Source organism: Periophthalmus magnuspinnatus, chromosome 14 (genome assembly GCF_009829125.3).
Source record: "Periophthalmus magnuspinnatus isolate fPerMag1 chromosome 14, fPerMag1.2.pri, whole genome shotgun sequence".
Taxonomy (NCBI): Eukaryota; Metazoa; Chordata; class Actinopteri; order Gobiiformes; family Gobiidae; genus Periophthalmus; species Periophthalmus magnuspinnatus.
Window position 1 is genome coordinate 7,425,449 of NC_047139.1, and position 12,499 is coordinate 7,437,947.

A 12,499-nucleotide genomic window follows, 5' to 3' on the forward strand; every position below is an offset into this window, starting at 1 on the left:
GAGAAAAGTGTATAAAGTGTGTGGTGAGGGGTTTTACAGACAAAAACATATAGAATAACTGTAAAAAATAAAGTGGATACTTCGCGGATTTCGTCTATTGTGGGTTATTTTTAGAACGTGACCCCTGTGATAAACGAGGGGCCGCTGTATGCCATTAAATTTATGCATCTCCTGAAGACGAGTAGGTCCAAGTCAGATCTGTGGAGAGGTGATCCACTCACGTTACCAATAATTGAATGGGTAAAAAGAAGGAAGTGCCATATAATTTAGATGAGCTGCAACAATGGTCCAATTTTAATAAAGTGGGAAACGAAGCCTGAAATAAGGTCCTAGTTTTGGTTGTTAATTTTAAAACATCTTTTTTTTCCAGTTCTGCTTAACCTTATTTGCCGTCAGTATGTCTAAAAATATGCTTCGTAATGTCACATTGAACTTGCCCTTTACAAACTATCATTAGCTAATTTAACAGGTCCCTGAAGTCATTTATAGATTCAAACAAAACGAGCCACTGAAAAATTAAAAAAGAAAAAAAAAAAAAAGGAAAAAAAAGATTGCCTCCAGTCATATCCGATGATGACTGACAGACAGAAAAACCCCCGGAGAACAAAATAGCACAGACAAAACAGGAGAGGAATAAATTGAAGAAGGGTGTACCGTCTGCTGAGAACTTGTCAATAGCTTGGGTGAGAGTGAGGAAGTTTCCAGTGGATTTGGACATCTGGAAAATAACGAAACAGATGTTAGCAGCGAGATTGTCAAGTACCCACCCACACAAGTTCATTACCAAGCAACTGTCGCATGCAGCTATTGTGTTTAGAGATACGAAAGCAAATTAGTACAAATCAGTAGCATGTAGAGTAACCACGGGAGCATCTCATTTGACTCAGAATAAGCTGCTACATTACAAGGCAGAATGAGCACAATGTATGAAATTTAAATATTGTATCACATTAAAATTCATTTAAAATTGGCGTAACCTTTTCGGAGTTGAGTAGCAGATGTCCGTTGGCGCGCACGGCTTGAGGCCACTTTCCGCTGTCGTATGTAAAAGAAAAAAAAAAAGGAAAGATTGTTTAGCCACAAATGTTAATCTAATTATCCAGTCGAATTCTACAAGCTAAAAACTGTTAAATAGGCATAGCAGTACAAATAAGTAAAGTAGAGAAAAGACCGTTTCTTAAATCTGAAATCTGTGACTGGACATCATTTAAAGTGACATGACAAATGGGACAAACTTGGACCTTTCCTACATAGATTTAGACAGATCTTTTTAACATATAACATAACACAGATACATACATATTTAACATAACACATCTTAAAGAAACTACCATTATTTTGTGGAGGCAAAAAACATAATACAGTGGTCCCTCGTTTATCGCGGGGGTTACGTTCTAAAAATAAACCGCAATAGGCCAAATCTGCGAAGTATGAGCTGTTTTTTTACAATTATTCTATATGTTTTTGGCTGTAAAACCCCTCACCACACACTTTATACACTTTTCTCACACAGGCATTAACATTTTCTCACATTTCTCTCTTGTTTAAACTCTCTCAAAGTTCAAACCTTCGTAGATTAAAAAAAAAAAAAAAGTACAGTAATATAGAACGAAGCCAAAGATCAAGACCTGTTTTCAGGCCCAAACATTTGTCTGAGAAAGAATATAAGCATTTTCCTATATTGTAAATAAAAATGCTTACGATCGAACATTTATGTAAATTTGGGTGAACATTACAGGAGACACGGCACGGAGGAGACTGATGGACAATGGTTTACAGTCCCTTAGCCAATCAGGACGTAGAACACAATGCACGCTCATACGCTGTAAAAAAAAAGAAAGAAAAATTGCACTAAAAAATGTGGGAAACAGCGAGACTGCAAAAGGCGAAGCGCGTTACACTGAGGGACAACTGTATTCTCTTTTAATTGGTTTACTCCCGGGGCTATGGTCACTCAAATTGAACCATCTACAACTAATTGCGCAGAGTAGAGGCTGTCTGACCTGTCATTGGGCCATACAGCCACGTGGTTGTAAAGGTAATAGGACAGGTGGTTTGGGACCAGGTCTTTGCCGGACACTCTGACGTCCACGGGATACCAGTACTCGAACTCCCGCCTCAGCTTCTGCAGGTGCTCTTTGGGGATGGACGTTTTGGGGAAGGGAGCTGTTTTGAAAAAGATGAAGTCCCAAACGTCTCTGGTCATCTGCTCAGGTCTGAAAGAAAGAAAAAACAAACAAACATGTGAATAACCCAGTATCAGAACAGCAGTTGCCTCCCAAACACTGTATTCACTATGACATTGCAAAGAAATGGAGTTATGCTCTGCTCTCTGTGAAGATATTGTATTTTGGTGATATTTTTATAGCGTTATACAGTAATTCTCTGTGGTTGAGCATAGATTTGCATTAAACAGACACTTTTCCCCTGACACGTCCTATTGCCCAGCCTCTGGTTAATCCACCTTCCACTCTCTCATGACAATTACAGTCAAATGTGGAGCCTGCAACATGAAGGGGAAAAAAATGTGATGTAAATTATTGCACAATATTACAGTCCAGTGAAATTGTGTGTTTAAAATTGAAACAGAAAAACAGCAATACTAAATATTTCAGATGAGATTTTGCTGCAGTCAAATAAACAGGTCAGAAGCACATACAAACAAAGGAACATCTGGATTCAACTCTGCTTGAATGTATGCACTTATTCTCAGATATAAAGAAGGTTTCACCATTTTTGCAATCAAGATGTTTCGGCTCCCATCCAGAACCCATTTGCTATTTGATGGTACTGGCTGTACTACTCTGAGTTAACTAGGTCCAGCCCCAGAGGGAGGAGTTTGTTAACTCAGAGTAGTACAAATGCTACTGTCTCACGCCAGTGCCATCAAATGCTAAATGTGTTCTGGATGGGAGCCGAAACGTCTTGATTGCATTGACCAGATGACCACCTTCTCGACATTAAACCATGCCTGGATGAATGAGGGATTTACAATTTTTATTTGGTTATAATCCAATGATCTTTCTTTATATTCAAGAATTTAATCAAACCTCACATTATATTGTTGTCCCACACCATTTCCAAGTACCACTCTATAATAAATGTGTACTGAATTTTGAAAATCTAAACTTGAACAGAATTAGAATTTATGTACATAATCTTCGTAGCCACTTCCACTGTTTTCACTGCCAACATCCCACTGTCAATCCAGCCCCTCATTTGCACAAACACAACTTTAATAATAGAAATAGGTAATTATTTTCCCAGAACTCGTGAATTATTAATTTTAAATATTAGTGCCGCATGTAAATTTGAATAATCCAACATAAATGATGATAAATGAGGAGGATATCATCTCTCATCCATTTGACAGTCAGTGGACGTCGGTGAGACTGATTATGCCCTTGTTAAAATGCCACACAGCACTAGATGCATCGATTTCAATGTGAGTGCTTGTCATTGCATTTGTTGGGAGTTCATACTTGATGCCCAGTGGTGATGGCCCCTGTCCGTTGAGTACTCCTCCCTGCAGCAGGTGTGCCACAGTGTAGTACGCCATGTAGATGGTCGAGTCCGACAGAGATTCAATCAGCCACTGTTCGTCCCAAGGCAGACGTGTTCCTATAACAAAGCAATAAAGCAACTTTAACCTTCATTTGAAGTGTACAATATTGACTAATATAAAACAACTAATTAAATATAGCACTTTTACTATTATAAAAAAGGGAACTGTTGCCGGCTATGAGATTCAAAGATATGCAGGTAATTAAATCTCTATATACTGTATGTATGTTTATATATTTATATTATAGAAATGATAAAAGTCCAGATCATCAAAATACATAAATGCTACTGTCGGTTTGTCTGAATCCAACAAATTTAGCAAAGGTTACAAAGATTTGATATACTTTCAAATGTTCACTTTAAGAGCTCGCTATGACCTCGCCCTGAGGTTTAAGTAAATTCTTTTAACAATTTTTGATCCAAGATGTGTCCTGATGATGCTGCCTCAGTTTGAAGTCCATGTGCGTCCCAAACTTCATTTGTCTAAGACAAACTAAACTTTTCTGTCTCATTTTAGCTTTACATGGGGCATGGAGAACAATTTGTGAAGATAGAAGTAAAATTCATATCTCATTATGTCCAGGTCATCAAAAACATACGCTACATTGAGATTCAACAATTGTTGAAAAGTTACAGGGATTTTTATACTTTCGAAATGGCCGCTTCATTAAGAACTCATTATGATCACACCCTGAGGCTTAAATAAATTCTTTTAACAACTTTTGAACCCAGATATGTCCTGATGGTACTGCCTCAGTTTACAGGGCCAGATAAAAACCCTACAACAAGTTTGTAAAAGTACGAGGTCTAGATTTTGGAAGCCTAATATGGCTGACACCCTGAGTGGTCATAATATATTTCTTTGGAAACCTTTAAAATACATTATGAGTTACAAAATAGACAGAGGGCGCCACTGAGCCATCCTGCAACATAGATTCTTGGTGACATTAAGTAAATTATGTCCATGTCTAATTTTTTGAACTTTTTTTTTTTCCTCTTAGGAGCAATTTACCTGGAAAATGTGTGTGTGTGTATATATATATATATATATATATATATATATATATATATATATAATAATATATTATTATTCCTCCTTTCCACCATTTTTTTACACCTAAACACTAAAAGTTAGAATGATGTGACTATGTCACGTTGTTCCCCCTCAACAAATAGATTGGTATTCATGATTTTTTTTTATGAATTTTGCAGGGGGTGCTATAGATCTCCATCTAAAAAGACGGAGATCTAAAGAGATGTGCATGCACGCTTCACTGGGTTCATTCAAGTCTGATGTTTGTGAAACTAAATTTTTATTTTTTCCAAAAATTGATATTTTATTGAAAAAAATCATGTCCACACCCAGCATTTCATTTAAAATGTAACGTGATAACCTTTTATTGCACATGGGTTTTGTAACCTTTGGCCAAGTTTGAAGTGTTTTTGATAAAAACTGTTGGAGTTGTTAAAAGATTATGGCCATAATGTCATTTTTTACATGTCCTGACGTGACCTATTCTTGATGCCAAGTTTCATTTGTCTACGATGACATTTTCCTGGGCCAAGCTCCCATTGGTGCAATGTAAATCGATTTGAGGTGGCGCTACTGAGCCGTTTTTCTTAGAGCCCAGTGAGCTCCAATTTTGAGCCAAGACTCCAATTTTCTATACCACTTAGTTGTCTATAAATTATTGTTTACTGCATCATTTTTGCAATTTTCCCCAAAACTATAAATGACACAGGCAGTAATAATAATCACACTATAGTACTAATATTATTTTATTGAGGTTCTACAATCCCCTGTCATCTTTGGATCTGGTCTTTTATATTACCACAATCTTAGTTTTGTGTGATGGAAATGTATGCATATTCATGTTACTTTATATTTCTGTAGTATTAAATTCTGAGTATTAAATACTCAGAGGAGAGAGACTCAGAGGAAGACTGAGGAGTCGTCTGGTCTGGGGCCAGGACAGTCCTAGGCCCTGAGCTATCTGTTGTAACGTAGAAAAAAACTTTGTCTTTCATAACTCACCAGGCAAATGTGTAAAATCATATCTTGATGAATAATAATCCAACAATTATGGTGTCAGAAGTGTGGTCCATGAGTGGTCATCCAGAACACAGCGCAGAAGGAATTTTGTTTTCTTTCCTGATGCATGAAGCTGAAGAAAGTGGATGGACTTTGAATCCAGCGGTGATGATCCAAGACAAACTAGTTTTGCTTGGTGAGTGTTACGGACTAGTCCGTTAGTTTTTGGCCTTGCCTCCCAATTCCCAGATCCACCCACCGGCTGAGCCGCACCTGGAGCAGGTCAGCAATCAGCGCAGGATATAATGGCCCGGAGCTGCGCACTCCACCAGTGACCAGTGGGTCCTCCGCTGCAGCATTTGCTAATTATTTGTATTTTATTTTGGGTATTATCTAGTTGTTTAAGTTGTATGCACTTTTTGTAAGAATAAATTTGCTTTGATTGTTTAGACCACGTCTCCACGCTCTCACTTTTGTTCTACGCCCGTTTTTTAACATCAACTCGTTGCGTGCCACTACCCCTGGACCAACTGGCGCGTAACAGTGAGGTTTTGCAATACAGACTATTTAATTTGAGCTCATTTTAAAAGGAAGTCTTCATCTACAAAGACGTGTAAATGCTCAAAAGGCCCTTGTATTTTGGAAATGCAAAATGCTTAAATGGAGTCCTCTAAACATGCTAAACAGACTTAGCTCTGTTTCTATACAATTTTTTATTAATAATCAGAAAAGCTAAAATTCCCATATTTCAATTACTTGATTGGCCTTTTTCAATATTTTTGGCTCCAAAATCTCATATGTGCATCACCATGCTGCCAACAACAATGGCTCTCCCCAGTCCTGATGTCCTCACTTTTGGAACACAGTTGATAGACGACTCCTCCCTTTAAGCCACTGAAACTAAGCTATTGGAAGGTACAAGCGGTAAAACGGAAATGGGGAGACAGAGGCTCAGTGGTTAGAGCAGCCGTCTCACACCCATCCTGAAGGTTGAAGGGGATCCGGACAGAAATGGATTTCAACTGAGGAGCCAACTCAACTTGTCACATGAGAAGAAGAGTAAAGCACCTGAAAGTCACTATGGAATTACAGAATAACAACACCCTTCTCCTTCCCTGTGATGCCCCCGCTGTGCTGACTGCACTCCAATCACTAGCCCCACCCCGATGCAGCTCTAAACCCATGGGACTGTAATGACTGTAGCTTTGCCTTTGACCAAGCTGTAGTCCCCTGTGTAACACTGAACATGGGTTTAGTTATGGTACACTATGCTTTAAATAATATCTAGCATTGGGACCTACTTGAATTTATTCTCCAAAGTAGTTTAAAAAAAAAAAAAAAAAAAAAAAAAAAAAAATCACACTACAGCTAACTACCAAACAGTCAATGGGTGAAATTCCTCTCTAGTTGCAGATAGCTCTTGAGGGAGAGTAAATTCAAAAGGAGCAGTGCACCTGTCAGTTCTGAGAATGGAGATATTATTAGTGTAAAATGCATGAAGGAAAATGTAAATTTAGATTGTGTCAACACTATGATGACATTGAAATGTATAAAATTTCTAACATTTGACTTTGTGCGTGAATTAGTGAACTAAAATAATTCAATGTTAAGTGTGAAGAACTGTAGCAACATGTAAAAAACAAAAACAGGAGGGGAAAAAAACAGAAAAATTGTGCGCCATACAGTTGATTTCTGGGCTCAAATTGTGTATTATTAGAAAATATGTGTGAACATTTAAGCCTTTTGTAAACAGGTGTCAACAAGAAAACGCCCTTTAAAACAAAGACAACCACAGTGAACCAACCACGACAGTTGAATTTTACACCTGGACTTGAACCTAAAGCATCTCCTGAGCAGGAGGACACACAGTCCTCTCCTGGGCAGAACCAAATCTACATCATTAAAACCATCCTTCTGTTTTACAACTGTCACTGGAGGAAAAAATTCAGGAAAGCATTGACCCGTTCCTCATGTCCCCACCCACAGCCCTGAAGATCAACACATGGGCAGAAGAGACTCTAGAGACGAGCTAAAGAGACACCGAGCTGCATGCGGACGGAGACTACAGCCATGTGTGGTCATAAGCAGGACAGAGGACAGGTGAAAGGAAAGATTTAACTGAACAGCACCACCATGTTAAAGCAGAATTCATCTGGGGTATGGACAAACTGGGCTGAACACAACAATGCTCCTTAAAAGTAAACTGATGAATTTGCCTCAATCTCTTGATACAAAAAAACGAATGGAACTGACTTCATCTAAATGAACTTCGATTGGTTTCATGACATTTGTATGTATATTCTGTTTCTGGCGATGATTATTTGTGAAGTATGATTAATGAATAATCAAAAGAGAGAAAGTGTGATGGAAATTTATGTGCATTCACATGCACATAAATTCACATCGTTGTGAAGAAAATATTCTTATCGTGTCTTTGACAGACTGAAGCAGATCGATTGCATTTATGCATGTGCGAAGACACGGAAGGCACTGTCCCTGTCCCACAGGAAACCATGTAGTTTTACCTGTTTTCAAGTTGACTACTTTAAACAGTCTATCACTATGTTTGTCAGACAAAATTGCAGTGGTCAATCATTCCTTGTTATAGACAATTTACAGTACGGAAATATCATGTTGTGCTGCGTGCCAGATGGTTTCTAGTCTAAATCTTTTCCTGTTCAAATACTTATGACTCCCACTGGGGTAATAACGTCAACTGGCAATCCTCTGTCTCCCTCTACAGACCAAACCATGCCCATGCAAGACTCCAGTGCTCTACAATTAAATCATCTTTAAATCAATGTCTATATTTACATGCACACCACAGCGATCTGATCATTAGCCATTTTCTGGACTTATACAAGTTTTGACAAGGGCAGTTATGCAAAAAGGAAAAAACTAAGGTGGCAAGGACCAAAAAAGTACAGCAGTTACTCTAAAAATGTATTAACCGACACACACAAAAATCAGATCTAATTACTGGGTTATCTGATTATTCTAGTTATCCATTATTACTTATTTTTACTGGCCATGTAAATGTACCCAGTGTATGACGAAAGCCAATGATCTACAATGTGACACCAAGCTCTGGATATGTTTAGTAAATAGGTTTAGTAAAAATTAGGCCCATGTATTTAGTTTAAGTTTTTTTTTTTGTGTGTTTTTAGAACAAACAACCAACAGCCTAAGCTCTTACCAAGTCCATAGGTCCTGGAGCAGGCATGTTCTTGTAGCCAAGCCAAAGTCGCTTCAAAGTTTCTTCTGGTCTCGTCACAAAATCTGTAAAGCATAATAGTTTAAAAAATGATAACAACAAAAGAAAATAAAACCACATAAATTTAAAATCTTACGTTTCCAGTGATTTAAGAGCTTCGTTAGCTTTTGCCTTCCATTCTGCATCTCCATAATCCAAATACCTGAAATATGATCAAGCAGTTTCACATAAAAGTAACATTTAATCTATACAGAAATAAAGTTTAAGACACAAAAGCAGGACTCACCACTGATCGCAAAGGGCAACCACACATTCATCAGCCGAACGAGACATGACCTGTTTCTCTGGCTCCATGTAGATCATCGCTTCGCCCTGTTGTAAATACACTGATTATTATGATGCCGTTGACATACTACAACTGGATCAAAGGCATTTAACATCCATCTAAATGAAGGGAATAGAAAACATTACCTTCTCAACCATCATCCTCTGAATAGGCTTTTTGACATCCTGCACCTTCTGACCTTTATACCCCTCAACCAACATGATCTGAAATAAAATGGTATAATACAATTTTAAGACAAAATGTTATAGTTTTATTACACACGTACCGTATTTGTAATAATTAAGCAATGGGACAGAATCAGTCCACTTAAATGGTGGACTATGTAACTTTTCTGGTGCAGACCGCCACCTACTTGTCTCCATGGAGATTGTTTCCACACACTCCGGCAATAAAATGATCAATCTCCAGGGACACAAGCAGATTACTGGTTGCAAGTCAAATCTTTGGAGAACAAGGGAATACTATTGTTGAAACTTGTGGGGCTAAAGTAAAAGCCAAAATTAAAATCTGTCAACTGGACAAAACGTTGTAGGAGTGAAGACGTTTCGCTGCCGGCCAGACCTGAAGAAGAGGCTTGGATGAACAGCAAAACGTCTTTGTCCAGTTGACAGATTTTACTTTTGGCTTTTACTGTGGATCAGACCTGGACGACTGAGGGATTACACAGACATGTCAGACAAAAGAATAAGCTCTCCAGAGAACAGAAGATGATGGCCACCAAACCAGAAAATCCACATAGTACACCTTTAACGTTAGAGAAAGTATAAAGTATTACCATAAATCATCTCACCCCTTCATAAAATCCTTTCAGGTAGACCTTTTCTTTAGCTTCAGCCAGTTTCTCTTTGTCATTCTGGCTTTGAATCTTGAGTTCATCACAGACCAGAGGAGCTGACAAGTTTCCATAACCAGGTATTTCAATGATAGGAACCTAAAGAAATGTCCTTTCATACAGTTAAAATGTCAGGAGTCAGAACAAGATAGAGGATAAAAATAAATCTACGTACCGGCTCGAAAGGCAATACCATCTTGTCCTCAATGCCATACTTCTCTCTTAGAGCCTTCAGACAGCAATAGGATATGCACTTATAGTTAAACATAGCTCAATAAAGACCAAATACTCCTAGCATTTCAAAAAACTTGTACCTCTTTTTTCTTGATATCTCTGAGAGCAGCAATATCGTCAGGAGCATCAGAAGGGACGCTAGTTACGACACCGGTGCCTATTTAGAAAGTGACATTGATTAATAAGATATGCGGGAATACATTATGCATTTATTTATCAAGATACCTTTGTCCTCTTTGATGGTGAGCATAGGCAGTGCATAGATTATTTTATAGGACGTCAGAGGGGCACTCAAGGCACATCCCAATATATCCTGACAACAAACAGATGAATGAGCATTACACACTTCAGGTACATATGTAAAGATCATCTGGTTACTCGATAATTGTAAACTAAAATGTAAAAAAATATATCTTCAGTCCAAAAAAGTAACCCAAATGTTAATCGATTACTGTTTAATGTCAGATTGACTTTTAACATTCAAATTTTTGTTCGTAAAGCCGGTCATATACTAGAGCAACGCTAAATGTGTCATACAACTGGAAGAAAAGATATAATAAGTAATAAAATATAACTATAGTTTGGCCATGGTTTTGTATTACTGTTAAAGGATGATCGATGATGTTTCTTCTCATTTTTGTTTGGTAAATTCATGCATTTTTGTCATTTTTGCCTCTTAAAAAAAAAAAAATACACTGCTGTGACTGTTGCCCTATTGCAGCCTCATCATGGGATACATAAAATGTCATCTTGTATAACAAAATCTAACACAGGATGAGTTTTACAAATCACAAACAAACTAAGGTAATTATGGCTCTATAAGCACCTGTCCGAGGATCTCCATGACGACGGGCACCACTCCGTTCTCCTTGGTAAAGCCCTGGAAGGACATGTTTCGCGCAGACCTCCGTGTGCAGATAAATACGTCTCCGCTCACCGTCTCAAAAGCCACATACTTCATATCCGGCCTCACCCAGCAGTTTGTCTGACCAAACATAGTCTCCGGTCTCAGAGTGGCCGCCACCAAGAAGATGTTTTTGCCCTTCATGCCACTATAAGACAAACATAATTTTAGCTCACTTGACAATATGAAGACATTTATATTTACATCAATGTTTTGTACCTGCTATAAAAGACTTTTGACTTGAATTTTGCAGTGTATGGCTCAACAATCTTCATTTTAATAAGGGTGTACTCCTGAGGCCCAACTCCCTATTTACAAACACAATACAGGCATATGAAATGTTGTCTTTTCATAAACATTTCAAAAGAACATACCTCTCCGGTTTGCCTGTCATGGTCCATACATGGCTGCCCATCCTTGGGGGAATAGATTGTATACCTACAAGAGAAATTAACATTGTTTATTCACAGAATCACACGTAAAAATGAAAACCTATTCTAGTTATAACAAAAATATCTGAATATCCTCCGGAACTATCTCACCTTTTCCCAAACTTAATCTTTTTCCTCTCCTTTAGTGTAACAAACTGCCATCGGACAAAGGAGTCATAGAAAGGGTTGACATCGGTGGTGATGAATGAACGCCTCCAGTCGACCTGTGAGGAACAGCGTGACATTTGGCACCAATTTAGCATGAAAATGTGGGCTGAATGCCTAAAATGCACAGACACTAGACAGAGGCTTGACAAGTGATAGATACCTTGTACAGGACCTAAATATTTACTTTCACATCATAAATGAGATTTTATTAACATTCCATTTGCTAGATATGAGCAGGAATTGTATTTTTAAGCTGTTTTTATTTGTAAGCTTAGACTTTGAAATCACTTGGACTAAAGTCTGGAAGTGGAAACCATTTTCAGTGAGAAAGCAACAATATAATTATGATACACATTTACCTTGACTCCCATGCTTTTAAGATCTGTGACAGCCAGAGGAGGGAAGTACTCCAGCCAGTGGTCAGCGTTGGCAAACTTGGCAATTTCCTGATCATTTAAGCCCAAAGATCTCATGATATCCCACTGGTATGTGGCAGTACCTGTTTTGGCTGCAGCTTTACTCTAAAAAGTGATACAAAGTAAAATGTAAATATAACTGATCATAAGAAATTAATTAATGCGGTTCTATCTTTTTAAAAACCTTTTTTCCTTTTGCTTTGTCTTTGATAACAATTTCATCATTGGTCTTTGGCTTCTCTTTCTCCTCTTCATCTTCATCAGGAAACTGCGGAGGGTTACCATAGAGCTCCATCTCTCGTTTTAGTTTGTCTGCACAGGCCTGAGACATCAGTCTTTATTATTGTTTGTGTTCAGG

General features: G+C 38.0%; 2 protein-coding genes across 3 annotated transcripts in view; one reads left to right on the forward strand and one right to left on the reverse strand.

Moving 5' to 3' along the window:
* LOC117381115 (leucine--tRNA ligase, cytoplasmic) overlaps positions 1-12,499 on the forward strand; it is a 118,104-nt gene that overhangs the window by 103,485 nt on the left and 2,120 nt on the right. The gene's annotated exons all lie outside the window — the stretch shown is intronic.
* The window catches only part of lars1b (leucyl-tRNA synthetase 1b), a 36,139-nt gene that overhangs the window by 17,010 nt on the left and 6,630 nt on the right, over positions 1-12,499 (reverse strand). The window contains exons 1-18 of one of the 2 annotated variants that reach the window (XM_033977985.1): positions 12,326-12,457; positions 12,085-12,246; positions 11,669-11,781; positions 11,501-11,564; positions 11,346-11,434; positions 11,049-11,274; positions 10,448-10,535; positions 10,303-10,379; positions 10,164-10,217; positions 9,947-10,087; positions 9,282-9,359; positions 9,097-9,182; positions 8,947-9,012; positions 8,793-8,875; positions 3,483-3,621; positions 2,004-2,216; positions 978-1,035; positions 655-718 (exon numbers count right to left, since the gene is read on the reverse strand). In XM_033977985.1, the coding sequence (XP_033833876.1) occupies positions 655-718; positions 978-1,035; positions 2,004-2,216; positions 3,483-3,621; positions 8,793-8,875; positions 8,947-9,012; positions 9,097-9,182; positions 9,282-9,359; positions 9,947-10,087; positions 10,164-10,217; positions 10,303-10,379; positions 10,448-10,535; positions 11,049-11,274; positions 11,346-11,434; positions 11,501-11,564; positions 11,669-11,781; positions 12,085-12,246; positions 12,326-12,436 (1,912 nt within the window). In that variant the 5' untranslated portion in view covers positions 12,437-12,457. Of the gene's footprint in view, positions 1-654; positions 719-977; positions 1,036-2,003; positions 2,217-3,482; positions 3,622-8,792; positions 8,876-8,946; positions 9,013-9,096; positions 9,183-9,281; positions 9,360-9,946; positions 10,088-10,163; positions 10,218-10,302; positions 10,380-10,447; positions 10,536-11,048; positions 11,275-11,345; positions 11,435-11,500; positions 11,565-11,668; positions 11,782-12,084; positions 12,247-12,325; positions 12,458-12,499 lie in introns of those variants that run through there. The other variant, XM_033977986.2, reaches the window with a different exon arrangement.